General features: G+C 37.9%; 2 protein-coding genes and 1 non-coding gene across 3 annotated transcripts; 1 reads left to right on the top strand and 2 right to left on the bottom strand.

Moving 5' to 3' along the window:
* Positions 1 to 432: 432 nt before the first annotated feature.
* LOC119983428 lies at positions 433 to 538 on the bottom strand. The gene has a single exon (XR_005464624.1). It is a non-coding gene; the product is annotated as a small nucleolar RNA R71 (small nucleolar RNA).
* Positions 539 to 7137: 6599 nt separating this feature from the next.
* On the top strand, positions 7138 to 9626 carry LOC120007313 (glutathione S-transferase L3-like). Its single transcript, XM_038857514.1, has 9 exons — positions 7138 to 7275; positions 7349 to 7423; positions 7517 to 7577; positions 7674 to 7760; positions 8279 to 8377; positions 8508 to 8610; positions 8702 to 8778; positions 8868 to 8975; positions 9281 to 9626. The coding sequence occupies exons 1-9, from the start codon at positions 7265 to 7267 to the stop codon at positions 9365 to 9367; spliced, it is 708 nt and encodes a 235-aa protein (XP_038713442.1). The 5' UTR covers positions 7138 to 7264; the 3' UTR covers positions 9368 to 9626.
* Positions 9627 to 12628: 3002 nt separating this feature from the next.
* Positions 12629 to 13604, bottom strand: LOC120004632. The gene is made up of 2 exons (XM_038854010.1): positions 13259 to 13604; positions 12629 to 12823 (listed from the first exon to the last, which is right to left on the bottom strand). Exons 1-2 carry the CDS (start codon positions 13568 to 13570, stop codon positions 12638 to 12640), a joined length of 498 nt encoding a protein of 165 aa, XP_038709938.1. The 5' UTR covers positions 13571 to 13604; the 3' UTR covers positions 12629 to 12637.
* Between the last annotated feature and the right edge of the window lie 1987 nt (positions 13605 to 15591).

The following is a 15591-nucleotide window of genomic DNA, read 5'->3' as shown; positions in this document are numbered from 1 at the left end:
GTGGAGGTGCTAATGGAAGAAATGGTGGTGAAGCGGTTGAAAACCCTCCTAGGCAATTTGATCCTCGCTCTCTTGAGGATTGTGCTAGGCCTACTTGGGACACAAATCCTTCAAGCATCCGCTATCCTCCTATCAATGCTACTAATTTTGAGATCAAGCCGACTATCATCAACATTATCTCTAATTCGGTGGTTTTCTATGGTCTTCCTAATGAAGAGCCCAATGTCCATCTTCGTTCTTTCTTGCATGTGTGCACTACTTTTGGGATTAACGGAGCTTCTAAGGATGCTATCTTGTTGAGGTTATTCCCATTTTCTTTGAGGGACAAGGCTAAAGGGTGGTTGATGTCCTTGCCTCCCAATTCTATCATCACTTGAGATGAGATGGCGGAACAATTCTTGATGAAATTCTTTCCTCCGGGCAAAGCGGTGCAAATTAGGGCGGATATCATGTCCTTTGCCCAAAAGGATATTGAATCATTTTATGAGGCTTGGGAGCGCTTTAAAGGCATTATTAGAAGTTGCCCAAACCATGGACTTCTGAAATGGGTGGTGTACCAAGCTTTCTATAATGGGTTGTGCATGCATACTAAGGAGACTATTGATGCGGCTGCGGGAGGTTATTTTATGACCAAAAATCAAGAGGAGGCTCGGGAATTACTTGATAAAGTGGCCAAGACCACTAACTCTTGGTCCTCGATGAGGGGGAATCCAAAGCAAGGGGGAAATTGTAGAGATGATGAAGTTATGTCTACCTTGGTTATTATGGCAAAGAAGATTCAGGCATTGACACTAAATCAAGCTCAAGGAGTACATGCTATGCACAACACACCCTCCTACATTTCTTGCGATTATTCTTGTGGACGCCATCCTACGGGGGAGTGTCTTATTGCTTCTTCTTCTAACTCTGGTGAGAAAGTGAATGCCATTGGTGGAGGCAACTTCAATCAACCCCGCAATGATCCTTATTCCAACTTCTACAATCTGGGATATAGGAATCACCCCAACTTCTCTTGGAGCAATACTCAAAATGTGCAAAATCCTCAACATCTAGTGCAACCCCAAGAGAAGAAGAGGGATATTGATGAGATGTTCTCAAAGCTAGCCGGAGGCCTAGATACACTTACAACTCATACCTCCCAATTTATGACAAGAACGGAGCAATACATAAGCAAAACCGATGCCACTCTACAAGCTCAAGCAACTTTGATGCAAAACTATGGAACTTCCATCCAGAATCTTGAGGTACAAATGGGGCAAATAGCTAACAATTTGTCATTTAGAGAAAGAGGTACCTTGCCAAGGCAACCGGAATTGAATCAAAAAGGGAAGGACAAAGAGCAATGCATGGCAATCACTCTTCGGACTGGTAAGGTAGTTCAAAATGTTGATGATCTTGATGCCGAAAAGGCGAAAATTTTGCAGGAAAAGGGGGCGTGCAGCAAAACAAGGGAAAAGGAAGATGAAAAGTGTCCAGGGGGCATTTTCGATCGATCGAACCCCATCCCGATCGATCGGCCAATCCTAGAAAAAGCTGAAAAGTCAGAAGATGATCCAAATATACAAACACGATATGCAGTTGAGTTGGATTGGCCTGATAGTTCTCTCCCCGCACCTCCAGTCAAACCTTATGTGCCTCCAATTCCATTTCCTTAAAGATTGAAGAGCACTAAGAAGAATGATGATCAATTCTCTAAATTTTTGGAGGTATTCAAGAAGCTTCAAGTGAACATCCCCTTTGCCGAAGCTTTAGAGCAAATTCCTTGCTATGCCAAGTTTATGAAGGAGATCTTATCCAAGAAACGGAGATTGAAGGAGCATGAAAAGATACAATTGACCGAAGAGTGTAGTGTCATTGTGCAAAGGAAGCTCCCAATTAAGCAAGATGATCCGGGAAGTTTCACAATCCCGTGCACCATTGGAAACACCTTGATTGAAAGATCTTTATGTGATCTTGGAGCTAGCATCAATTTGATGCCATTGTCAATTGCGAAGCAAATTGGAGTGAAAGAGATTAGTCCAACCACGGTGTCCTTACAAATGGCGGATAGATCAATCAAATACCCGCTTGGCATAGTAGAGGATGTCTTAGTGAAGGTGGGTGATCTTATGTTCCCGGTGGATTTTTTTATCTTGGATATGGAGGTCAATCCTACTACTCCCATAATCTTGGGAAGGCCATTCTTGAGCACCGGAAGAGCTTTGATTGATGTTGAAAAAGGGAAGCTTACTTTAAGAGGTGCGGGAGGTGACCAAATCACTTTTAAGGTGCTTGGAAATAGAAGGCACGAGGAGGTCTCTCAACAATGCCTCCAAGTGGAGCATATTGACATGGTCATTCCCGAGACTATTGAGAATGAAGCTCATTATATTCCGATTCAAGTTCTACTAGGCCAAGACTCCAAAGTGAAGTATGAAATTCCCAAGGCAACCACCCAAGCTGAAATTGAAGTGCAAAAGTCTCAAGTGGAAGATCTCAAGGAGAAGAAAAAGAAGAGGAAGAAAAAGAAGAAGAGAAAGACCAAGAAAATGAAGAAAAATGCATATCCTAAGGAAATGGTGGTGATGAAAGCTTATGCTCCTTGCATGGCACCTAAGCAATCAAATGTCAATCCTAAGAAGCCATCAAGGGGAGTCTACACCACAACCCTCAAGGATCCCGGTTGAATTCACAAAGGGAAGTCGGGCTGAAGACTTTAAACCAAGCGCTTTTGGGAGGCAACCCAGGTTTTATTGTTCTATCTCTATCCTTTTATTTCTATTTTCACCTATTCCATGCATTGAGGATATTGCATATTTTAAGTGTGGGGGTGGGAATTTAGGTTTCTAGTTTTTGTAAAAAAATAAAATTTTTGACTTCAAATGCCTTATGCCATGTCATTCTTGAGTGTATTTGGATGAATTTTGTGATCTTTGAAGCATTGATGGATCTTGTTATGGACATTCTTTCCAATTGAGTTTTCCTATCTTGAAAATTGTTTTATCCATTGTGCTTTTGTGAATATGGAACACTTGATTGTGGGGTGTGAAATATGACTTGACTTTGGCATTTGTGGTTGTTTGAGATCAATTTGATTCTAAGTAGCACTACTTGAGCAATAAAAAAACACCAGAAAAAAGAAAAAAAAAATTATGTTTATGAATAAGTGGTTTCTTTCATAAGTTTTCTACTGAGTAACCGGGTCTCTTGCCTAGCAAGCAATGAGTTTCGCGTAAAAAGGTAGGAAATGGATGTTAGAGTACCTTGGTGACTAGTTTAACCTCGTAGCCTTTTTGACTCGGGTAATTAGATCCGTTAGGGTGTCTTAACACCTATTGCCCTAAGCCAACTGGATTGGGAGTCATTGGTCGAAAGCTCGTTACATGGGTCATTTAGAAAGCTTAAGGAGGTTGAACATTGCACAAGTCACCTTTGAGAAGAAAAAGAAAAAGAAATGTGAATAAGAATGAAGTTTGAATAAATGCTCATTGTATTTGCTCTTTGATTTTTATTGTTCTTGGAAGACTTCATGGCCATTGTTTATGTCACTTTGAAGCCAAATATCAAGTGAAATCCATTATGTGCATCATTTCTTGAAATTACAAGCAAAGTGGATGAGATAAGATTCTTGAAGGAATGCTTTTATTGGTTTAAATGCCATAATGTTTGGTTTGTTAGTGTGGATAAGTTTGCAATTGAGAATCCATTTTATACTCTTGTTGATGACATGAATTTTGGCATTGAAGTTGTTTAATGTTTGTGGGTATCATTCTGGTAAACCCTCAGGAGACACAACTCCTCCTACTAGGGGCACCTAGGGGTTTAATGGCTTGTGGCACATGCTAAGTGTCATCGTGAGCGCTACGAAAGTGGCATAGATTAGTTGCTTATTTAGAGTAGGTCTTAGTTGTTTTATTTTTCATTTGAGCTTAACGGAAAATACACTTTCCCTCCTTTATTCATTCTCAATTTGCTCGAGGACGAGCAAAGGTTAAGTGTGGGAAATGGATGTTAGAGTACCTTGGTGACTAGTTTAACCTCGTAGCCTTTTTGACTCGGGTAATTAGATCCGTTAGGGTGTCTTGTTACCTATTGCCCTAAGCCAACTGGATTGGGAGTCATTGGTCGAAAGCTCGTTACATGGGTCATTTAGAAAGCTTAAGGAGGTTGAACATTGCACAAGTCACCTTTGAGAAGAAAAAGAAAAAGAAATGTGAATAAGAATGAAGTTTGAATAAATGCTCATTGTATTTGCTCTTTGATTTTTATTGTTCTTGGAAGACTTCATGGTCATTGTTTATGTCACTTTGAAGCCAAATATCAAGTGAAATCCATTATGTGCATCATTTCTTGAAATTACAAGCAAAGTGGATGAGATAAGATTCTTGAAGGAATGCTTTTATTGGTTTGAATGCCATAATGTTTGGTTTGTTAGTGTGGATAAGTTTGCAATTGAGAATCCATTTTATACTCTTGTTGATGACATGAATTTTGGCATTGAAGTTGTTTAATGTTTGTGGGTATCATTCTGGTAAACCCTCAGGAGACACAACTCCTCCTACTAGGGGCACCTAAGGGTTTAATGACTTGTGGCACATGCTAAGTGTCATCGTGAGCGCTACGAAAGTGGCATAGATTAGTTGCTTATTTAGAGTAGGTCTTAGTTGTTTTATTTTTCATTTGAGCTTAACGGAAAATACACTTTCCCTCCTTTATTCATTCTCAATTTGCTCGAGGACGAGCAAAGGTTAAGTGTGGGGGTGTTTGATGTGCCGAATATATACATACATTTTTGCATCCTTTACACATAAGTTCATCCCATTTTGAGTTAATTAAGAGTTGATATTGCCTAAGAAAACTATATTTGTATATTGTAGGTGCCAAGGCAAAAAAGGGAGGAAAAGAGTGCAAAATGAAGATTTGGACTCCAGAACTGATTTCCGATCGATCGGAGCCATTCCCGATCGATCGGACCTGCCAAAACACTAAAAAACTCGTGGAGGCAGACTGTATTTCCGATCGATCGGAAATATTCGCTATCGATCAGAGGTACTATTCACAGCACGCGTAGTTTCGCGAAAAAGTTCCGAATTCACTTTTTTTAAGCCAAAACGACCCCAACTTGTTTTGAAAACGACATAAGAGTTTGAGGAAGTATAAAAGAGGAATTAGGGATTAAGGGACCAAGAGAATTGAATTGGATAGGTGAGGTGGCGTTAAGTACCCTAGTGCTTTCCTTCCTTGATTTCATACTTGTGTTTGATTTGTCTTTGTTCTTTTGCTTTAGTTTAGTTTAAAAACAAAATCAATCTCGAATCTGTTTCCCCAATTTGCATAGTTGTTACTAGTTTGACATTGATCTTGATTGCCAACACATCCCTAGTGGAAAAGATAATTTACTCATCTCTTTATTATTTGTGCGATTTGTGTGCTTGCAATTAAATCCATATCAGTAGCAAAATACCTTTCGGTTTGCAATACGTCATCTGGTTTTTTTTGTTTTATGGATCTGGTGTTTTTTTTAACGATATAATAATGTCGCTGCTATTGCGTCGTGATCAGAGGTCCGTTTGGTAAAGCAATTGGATTGATTTTCAATGCTAATGAGAAAGCTGTGGAAAAAAAAACTGAGTTTAAAGCTGTGAAATATGTTGTGAGGTGTTTGGTAAAATAAAAACTGACGCCAACGAAAAAGCTGTTGAATTAAAGTATTATAATATTAGATTTTATGATTTTTATATTAAATTTTGTTATTAAATTTAGTCTAATAAATATAATTTATTATTAAAACTAATTTTAATTATAATATTATAAATATTTTAAAATTAAAATGATTATTGGAGTAGTTAATAATATTATAGTCTAAGTTTTTTTAATTGACCTAAATAAGTTAATAATACTATAATGTATATATTAATAAAAAAAAGTTAATTTGTAAAATAATTTAAAAATAAAAAAAATTGTAACTGAATTTTCTAAATGTCATACACGTTAATAATACTATAATATATTAATTTTCCTTTTATTTAAATGGGCCATGTTAATTTTATATATTAGTATTAACCAAATGGGACCACGGCAAACAGATTTTCTTTTAATTATGTGGACCCCACATTAATTATTTTCAAGAAAAAATAAAAAAATGTCAAACGCTTGCTAAGAAGCTCCAATCGAGAGCTTCTTCGCTGGCAACAGAATCGCTGTCATATGCACAACGGTTCCGTTGTAAACGCCTTGTCATTTGACAAGGCGGTGGACATCAACGGATCGCACAGCGATAACACTGACCCACACGTCTTGTCAGATCTGTAATAATAATATTTCAATATTATTACAGATTTAAGATCGTATGTTACTCTTTGAAATAATAACATTACACGAGTAAAACGTACCAATTTTGGGTCACCCTTTACAGTGTCCATTTTGGACAAAATCTGACTGGACATTATGCGTCTCAATGAAGGGAGTCTAACTGCTGTGATGATATAGCAAACTGTCACCGAAATCATCTGAATTTGAGACTTTCTTTCATATTGTTGTTTCTATGTTACTGTTTTAAACAATAACATCATCATGTTATTATTGCAAAAAATAAAATCATAAAGTTATCGATACAGCGATAACGGTGACCCAGACGCCTTGCCAAACAAGCGGTTGTTCTGGGAAGATATTTTGAGCGGATAATACATGGGGATTTAAAATGTGTGAGGGGGCTAAATAGGAAGAACAAAAAAAAAACTTTCCTTTTAAGCATAGTCTCATGATTTGTCCTAACGAGTGACCATGTTCAATGAATCTGGAGTGTGTCCAGGTACATTGTAACCTTAATCACACAAACAAAAGAGTGTTTTTGTTACATTCTAACACTGTTTTTGTAACATGTTACAAACAAGAACGAAAATCAAAGCCGTCTGTCTAAGCGAATGATTGCACTTGGAGGTTATATGGGACAACATACATACATACATACATAGGAGCAAACTATATGACTCAGGGGTTACTTGGATTGGAAAAATGAAAATTAAACTAATCAAGCCCTGAATGGCGTCAGATTAGATTCCCATCACAAATACCGGTTCTTCTAGAAGGGCTGAAAGCCTGAAATGGTCAAATGACACCAAACCTATCGTCAGGGCTGGCGTAAGTTTGCAGGCCAGCTTGAAAAAAGTTGTAGGGTCCCTCTATAATTAGAGCCAAATCGCCCGCTACATTGCATCTCAGACGATCGCTTCTCTCTCTAGTAATCTCTTCCCAGCACCAGTGACCAGACGACCCACTGCCGACAATGGCTTCTGCGTAATGATCAATTTCTCTGAGTACTTGGGGTTTTCAAGTTACTTGTTGTTCATTCTGTTTTTATAATTTACAGAGACGTGAGCAAGATTCTTCCTAAACCTTTGGATTCGTCTTCGCCACAGCCTCCCCTCTTTGATGGAACTACAAGGTAGGGTTTCACTTTCCTACGCCCTGCTTTGCTGTTGTCCCTTTGTCTATTAATACACTCTGTTTGATTTTTCTTCTTATTTGTGTTGCAAAGGTTGTATACCAATTACTCGTGCCCGTATGCACAGCGAACTTGGATAATCAGAGACTACAAAGTTGGTTTCCTAGCCTTGATTCTCTCTACTCTACCTGTCCTTTTAAGACCCATCAACCAGAATTATGTGTAATTTCTTTTTTAATTTCCATTTCAGGGGTTGCAAGAGAAAATTGAGTTGGTTCCTCTAAACCTCCAAGACAGACCTGCTTGGTACAAGGAGAAAGTGTACCCTGTCAATAAGGTAACAGAAAAGGGCTGATTTTGTTTTATGCCCAAGTGACTCTGGTGATTACTGTACGTGCAGCTGAATACCCTGAATCAAGGAATAGTAAACTTTTTTCTAGATAAATTAATGATGATTATAGCATGGTTTACAATTTGTGGATCCTTCAAAAAGTTGTATGATGAGCCTATTGTTCATGAGCAAAAGCCGCTGGTATGGATTCACTCTCATGGGAGAAGCACTTTTCCTTCTTTTAAGTTAAAAAGATGGAAATGGAATATTATTCAGAATTTTATACAACTTCCAGCAACTTTCTAATGATGTTTGGAGTAGGTAACTTGTCCTTTTTAGTTCCATTAGGAGATCTGTTTTATTTTACCTAATTCCATGGGGAACTTCTGGCTAGTTGAATTGCTCATTGTCATCTATGAATGTTCATATGTTATCTAGGTTTTATGATCATTAACGGAGCTACGAAAGCGTATTCCTTTCAGTAACTTGAAGAACATTTTTCTTCAATCTTTCTTTTGGGATAGGTGCCAGCATTGGAACACAATGGAAAAGTCATTGGAGAGAGTATAGATTTGCTGAAATACATTGACAGCAATTTTGAAGGACCTAAGCTCTTCCCTGAGGTAAGTATATATATACTGTATCGCTAACATGATTGTGTGTGTCGTGGGGAGGAGGGGCGGGGGCGGGGGCGGGGCGGGGGCTGAGATGTGAGATGTGAGATGTTAATTAATAGTGTGAGAGTTGTCGCAGGATCCTGCGAAGAAAGAGTTTGGGGAAGAGCTGTTATCCTACACTGATAAAATAAACAAAGATGTGTTCACTGCATTCAGGGGAGACCCAGTAAAAGAATCTGGTTTGTCTTGAAACTTCCAAGTTGACAGTATTTGTCATGTGTATGGACAATCAACTGACAAAATAATCATTTAACATTTGTGCATGGGCAGCTGCTTCTTTCGATTACTTGGAAAATGCTCTTCACAAATTTGAGGATGGTCCATTCTTCCTTGGCCAATTGAGTCTGGTAACTATTAATATGTATTAAACTATGTTTTTCCAGATGAATTAAGCTGTTTTCTCCCTGATTTATAAATGAAAACTGTTGTCCTACAGGTGGATATAGCCTACATAACATTTGTGGAGAGATTTGACATCGTGCTTAGAACCGTATTCGATTATGATTTTACTTCTGGGAGGCCTAAACTTGGTGTGTGGTTCGAGGTAAATTACAAACCTTTCTATGATGTTTGTAGGATGACTGGATTATCCGGTGCGATTATAAATTGATGCTTGCATTGACAAACTTTTAATTAAGCTACATTATGTGCAAAGCAATGAGTAAAATTTCAACCTGCTGCTCTGCCCTTGAGGTAGAACAATATATATATATACACGCTCATCATTGTATTTGATGGATTTTGTTCAATAGCTTACAAGCATTACTTTACTTATACTACTGCTGCTTTTGTATGAGCAAAACCTGTAGTTAAAACATTGAAAAAGGGTATAAATCTCCCTTTGTGCAGGAGTTGAACAAGATCGATGTCTACAAGGCAACAAAGATTGATCCAAAAGAGTTCCTTGAATTTTATGAGAAGAGGCTCAAGGCATGAGTGTCCTAGGGAAGTTCTGATTTTCTCATATGACCATCTTTGATATCCATTGCAGATGTTGTGCTCAAGTAGTGTGTTTTAAAAGCTCTTGTTTATGTTCAATCGGGGCTTCATATCAATCATAAATAAAATCATTATAAGCATAAATAAAATCATTATAAGCATAAATATGTATGCAAAAAAATATAATTTGTGGTTTTGTTTTGTAAGTTACCCTAATATATAGTTATCTAGTAAAAGTAAGTTTTTGGACTGTAAAGCTAATCTTCGTCCGTATATTGCAATTACGTTATATTTCATGATGACCATGCATATTTGACAAGTTAAGGATCATATTCTAAGAAGCCATGCTTGCCTTGTCTATTCTTTCAAATTGGCGATGGTTAGGTAGGAACTACCTTAAATTGAATCTCTCTAGGGTTAAACTGTAAAAATTTAAAAGATCATGAGTTCGATTCTCACTAAGAACAATGCCCCCCTTGTGGTTACATATTAGGTTTTGATTTAACTTAACCTAATATATCCGAATATGACTATATCCTGTTGGATACAATAAAGATTCATTTACAAGTCTAAAGTCAACATCCATCAAAATTAATAGATTGCTTGACATATAGTAACGAACCGCAAGAATGATTGATAAAATAAGGAATAAATATCACATGAACATTTAAACTTACTAAAAAGGGGTAAATTCAACCCCCGTGATTCTTCTTTTTTTGTGTCAAATCAACTCCTAGACTTTAACAGACGGTCCAAAGAAGTCCGTGGAGCACTATTAGTATAATTTATGTATAACTAGTGAGTTTAATAATTTTCACTAGTTTTTGAAATATTATTTTAGGATCTATGAAGCCCTTAAAGTATTCTTTATGGTTCAATTAAACCCCTGCATTTTAAGAAAAATGATCAAACGACCCCTATTCGAACCAACAAAATAATAGATATCCAGCTTCCATCAAAATATGTCATCTTCTATAAAAACCTGAACATCCATTTCCGATGACCTCACTCTTCAATACCCCCATTACTGACAACCTTAGAGAGACAACTCGACCCAGAATTCAAGCGTACTGGGAAACAACGAAGAAAACCCATCTCCCACAACCACCTTCCATCTCCAATGACCTCACTCAGATTTGTAAATTGAAAGTCAAGTTGGATCGACAACACCTAAAATCGAAAGCCCCAAAATCGATGTACCATATTGAAATGAAATCATGTGACGATTCGACGAAGAAGCCGATGTAAGAAGAACTTATAGAACAAGAAAATTGAAGAACTCAATGAGAGAATTACTTGGTGAGGAAGAAGAGATACGGTGACTGTTTATGTACAATGAGGTTGTGAGGGTTTTGAATTTTTTCCTTCGTCTTTTTTTTAGTTTTTTTCTAATATGCCATGTTAGTAAATACACATATTACTATTTTTTAACAAATTAAAAGACATGTCAACAAATGGAGTCCATTTAAGCTCTTTTTAGCAACAAACTGATGGAAAAGCAAACATGAACCGTCTATTGAAGTTGAAGGGCTTATTTGGCAAAAAAAAACACAAAGACTGAATTGACTCTTTTTGATAAGTTTAAGGGTTTCTGTGATACTTAGCACATAAAATAAATACTAAATATGTTTTTAATTTAAGGGTTTCTGTGATACTGTGATACTTATCCACCTGTAGAGTGGATAAGTTGGTTGGAAATCATTTAAATTGACAAACTCAAGTCAAATTCCAACTGGTGAAAACCATTTCAATTTTTCCATATTGAAAGTTCAACTTCACCTTGGCGACCATAATCTATATATAATTTCTGACATGGAATCCAACCCCTTAGTTGAGAGGTTTAAAGCCAACTTCACCTCATTAGAGGTGGTGGTTTCGAATGTCACACCCCCAAACTAACAGCTTACCTAATTGAGGGGAAATAAATCATACCCAAATAAAGCATTGCATCCTCACTTTTAACTGTCAAAATTCTGACTAACCTCGACATTCAGTCGTATTGCTGACAATGCATCAGCTGCCTACAGTACAAAGAATATAGAGTTTTAAGTCGATAAACTCAATAGCCCATATCATCCATTGCCGGCATGCCACTAGGAGGTTGTTTAGCATCCTGATGGTCCACAACAGTTGCCTTTGTTGTTGTCAAAAGCATAGAAACACTGCAATATAACAGCAGAAAGTTTAGCATAGGAAGAAATCACATCTCTTGACATAAAAAGAATTTGATCTTCACCTGGCAGCATCTACCAAGGCCGTTCTAACAACTTTGAGAGAATCAATAACTCCAACCTTCACCATGTCAACATATTCACCTGTTTTAGAGAAAATGTCACCAATTCAACAATTGGAAGGATAGTGCCAAGTTGGTCAACTAAACAAAGTACGTATGAATTTCAAGTGCTCAATGCAAGGAAGCAATTGGCAATATGTACGATTTAAATAATTAAGTCATGTTCTATACTATGGAGTTCAAAAATTTGAATAAGCATTGGATTCTTGCTAAATGGGGAGTTATGCAAATTGAAATTTTCTGAAGAATGAATTTCCAAATTCTAATTCTAACCAAGGCTGGTATGAGGCAGTTTTATTCTTTAATCTATCAAGGGCCAAAAAAAACTAAAAACATAAGAAGTGGATCATATATGCATGTGCACAAATTAAAGAAGGTCAAAGAAAGTTGCTAACATAGCATATGATGCAAGATTTGGAGAACAAACCTCTTGCAGCATCAAATCCCCAATTGTGATCATCTTGCTTCAGTAGTTTTTCCAGAACCAGAGTGCCATCAAAACCAGCATTCGAAGCTATTGTTAATGTAGGTGCCTAAGACAAAAGGTTAACATCACAATTAAAATTTCATATAAAATATACACACTTGAGAAAATGCAAACAAAAATTTTAAAGTCCGCAAAACCTTGAGAGCATTCTGAATTATCTGGACACCCCTTTTCAGGTCTTCATTTTCAGTTTGAAGGCTTGTTAGAATCTTTGAGGCATACAATAGAGCAACACCACCACCTATGAAACATATTATGTTGTAATTGCGAGTGCTTATTCAAAACCTCCAAATGATAAACATCACTTTTACCTGCTACAATTCCTTCTTCCACGGCTGCTCTAGTAGCATTTAGAGCATCAGTTACTCTATCTTTCCTTTCTCCAACCTCTGCCTCACTAGCACCTCCAACCTGTTAGAAAATATAAAGCTCCAGAAGACAAGAATTTCTAATAAGTTCACTCCATTAAGGTGTTCACCACAAATTCTCAGTAAAACAAAGGAAGACAAAAGAAACAACAAACCAATAATAACTCAACTACCTTCGGTCCCATTGTGACTTTTACAGCTTCTGCAACCTCATTGACACCCTGAAGCATAGTTGCACGAGCCCCAACCCCAAAACTGATATCCTTCACAGCATAATTTCTACTGCATATGACCCTGCCACAGACCTTCATAATTCACACGGCCAACAAAAAAGAGTAACGCATCAGGAATCACTTCTCTCATTTGCGAAAGCATATGATCATGAATCACCCCAAAGAAGAAATCCCAGAAGCACTAAATCAACAAAGCAGATCCACTTGCTAGGAAGATTGTATTACCGTGAAAATGTAATAAAAATCGGGAACATTTAACCTTCCATTACGGAAAAAAGAGACATACAAATATAATAGAGACTTGCACTGCAAACTTGAATTAGAAATGAATGATAGAAAAGGCAACAGTTATTACCAGTTTCTTCGAAGTAGACGAACTGTCGAAAAAAAAAAGCAAGGAGAAATAAATATCAGTCGCTACAAGGACAAACCAACAAAGAGGGAGAAGTTAAAACTGCGAAATTAATGGAGGTGAAATCGACAATAAACTGATAAAGTAGTATTCACCTGATGGAGGAAGCTAACTTTGAAGCAATAAGGAACATAGCTGAGAATCACACAGAGGAGAGAAGACTTCCAGAAACAGCAGTGAGCCCGTAAGACAGACAGAAGGACGAGATGGGGGGTTATGAATTTTCTTAGGGTGGGTTTTAGACTTGGGCTTGTTTGCGAAGAGGGTTTTAGGAGGCATTGGGTTAGTGAGGTATGGAAGCCCTCGTGTTGCGGCGGGCCCATTATAGTTATTCCTATTTTGTGGGTCGACAAAAACGGCGTCGTTTTGATGAACTGGTCGAGACGCGGGTCCGGATCCAGTCTCATGGGTCAAAACTTTGTAAGGGCATAACTTTTTGCTCGGTTGTTGGATCCACCTGATTTTTTTTTTTAAATGCTCATTGGACCATTTCCCATGTGGTGGCCAGGATCCAAAGAGCCTGCCCAAAATTTGATCTTTAAAAGAATCATTTAATGTATGGTTCAAGTCTTGTTAATGTATGGTTTTAAGTTTTTCTTTTCAATTTTTTTAAGATGGTCCTATTTTAACCCATGTATGTGGTGTTCAACAGTATAATGAGAGCAACTTCAGTAGTGTTAATTTACTAGCCCAGCAAAAATTTATATTGGGTCCCACTTCTATTACATAAAAAGTCAAGGCAAACACGTCTCTCAATACAACCACATCAACAAAACACATCTCCCAATATAACCACATCGACAAAACACAAATTCTTATACATTTTCCTTCCCACCCAACATGGTGGCCAACAAATTCTCATGCCCTCCATGTTGTCCCCAATAATACTACACCAAAATACAATCTTTCAATATAAAACACATCTCCCAATATAGCCACATCAACAAAACACAAAACTCAATACAACCACATCAGCAAAACACAAAACCCCATACATATTTGTTGGCCCAGACAAAATAACACCATTGCAAGTGTTCTGAGGACATAAACATCCTCTGCTCTACAGTGACAAGGTTCCCCCACATGATATAGTAGGACCCGAAAATAAAACCATCCCATCCTTTGAATATTTTGATAGGTGGCTCAAACACTTCAGTTCATCAAATAGAGGACATCCCCTGCTCTCCATTCTGGTTATTTCTGCTTGTGGACTTAGCTACGAGAGTCGTGCATGGGATTGTAATGTTAGAATTTTAACAACGATTAAGGATGTGTGGAATAAGGGCAACCCACCACCCCTTACACCTAACTATGCATTTTTCTAAAGGTTAACCTCAATACCCTCTATATAATATATATATATGCCTTAAGTCCATTTCTCAGACTGACAGTAAGAGATATGGATTTCTGAAAAAGTGTAGTCACCCCCATTTTATCCCATCAGCGCAAAACTCTCATCCAACGCAAGGCTTGCACTACGCGTGCTGGGAGTTCACACGTTCCAACGACTTTGGCATGCCTTGGTGTCATTGTGCGTTATGGCATGCCTTCTAGGCACAAATTTTTTCAATCTTCAAAATTTTTAAAGTTCTCACGTTCCAAACGGCGTTGGCATGCCTTGGTGCCATTTTGGAGGTTCCAACGACTATGGCATGCCTTGGCACCATTTTTTGCAACATTGAAAGTTCTCGCGTTCCAATGACTTTGGCATGCCTCAGTGCCATTTTGGACGTTCCAACGACCTTGGCACAATTTTTTCAAAACCTTCAAAATTTTCAAAGTTCTCACGTTCCAATGGCTATGGCATGCCTTGGTGCCATTTTTTCCAAACTTCAAAGTTCTCACGTTCCAACGGCCATGGCATGCCTTGGAGTCGTTTTCCACGTTTCGTGGGCTATGGCATGCCTTGTCACCATTTTTTTCCAAACTTAAAAGTTCTCACGTTACAAAGGCAACGTTCTCTTGTTTCGCGTACCAATGCATGCTATACGTCTCGTGCATTCTAGAATGCTTGCAACAATGCCTTGAAGCCGATTTCACCGTTTTAGAGGCTGGGGCACGCCTTTTGCCACTTGAGTGGTTTCGGTGACTTTGTGGCAAGGAATTTCAAATGTTCAAGTGAGATTGATATAAGTTGGTGCTATTTTTTCGGTGACTTGGTGGCAAGCCATGCCTTGGTGTATTCTTATGGACTTGGTGGCACGTCATGCCCCAACATTGTATTCTTAGGGCCTTGGTGGCACCCCATGCATTGGTCTATTTTTTGGGACTTGGTGGCATGCCATGTCTTGGTGTATATTTTGGGACTTGGTGTCACGTCATGCCTTCATGACTTGTTGAGATTTTTAGTGACTTGACCTTGGTTGCACGCAAGTCATGCCTTAGTGACGCATGACTTGATAATCCCTAACCTCAGTCCAATTTATTT

Source organism: Tripterygium wilfordii, chromosome 2 (assembly GCF_013401445.1).
Source record: "Tripterygium wilfordii isolate XIE 37 chromosome 2, ASM1340144v1, whole genome shotgun sequence".
NCBI lineage: Eukaryota > Viridiplantae > Streptophyta > Magnoliopsida > Celastrales > Celastraceae > Tripterygium > Tripterygium wilfordii.
This window is presented reverse-complemented; position numbering and strand designations above follow the sequence as displayed.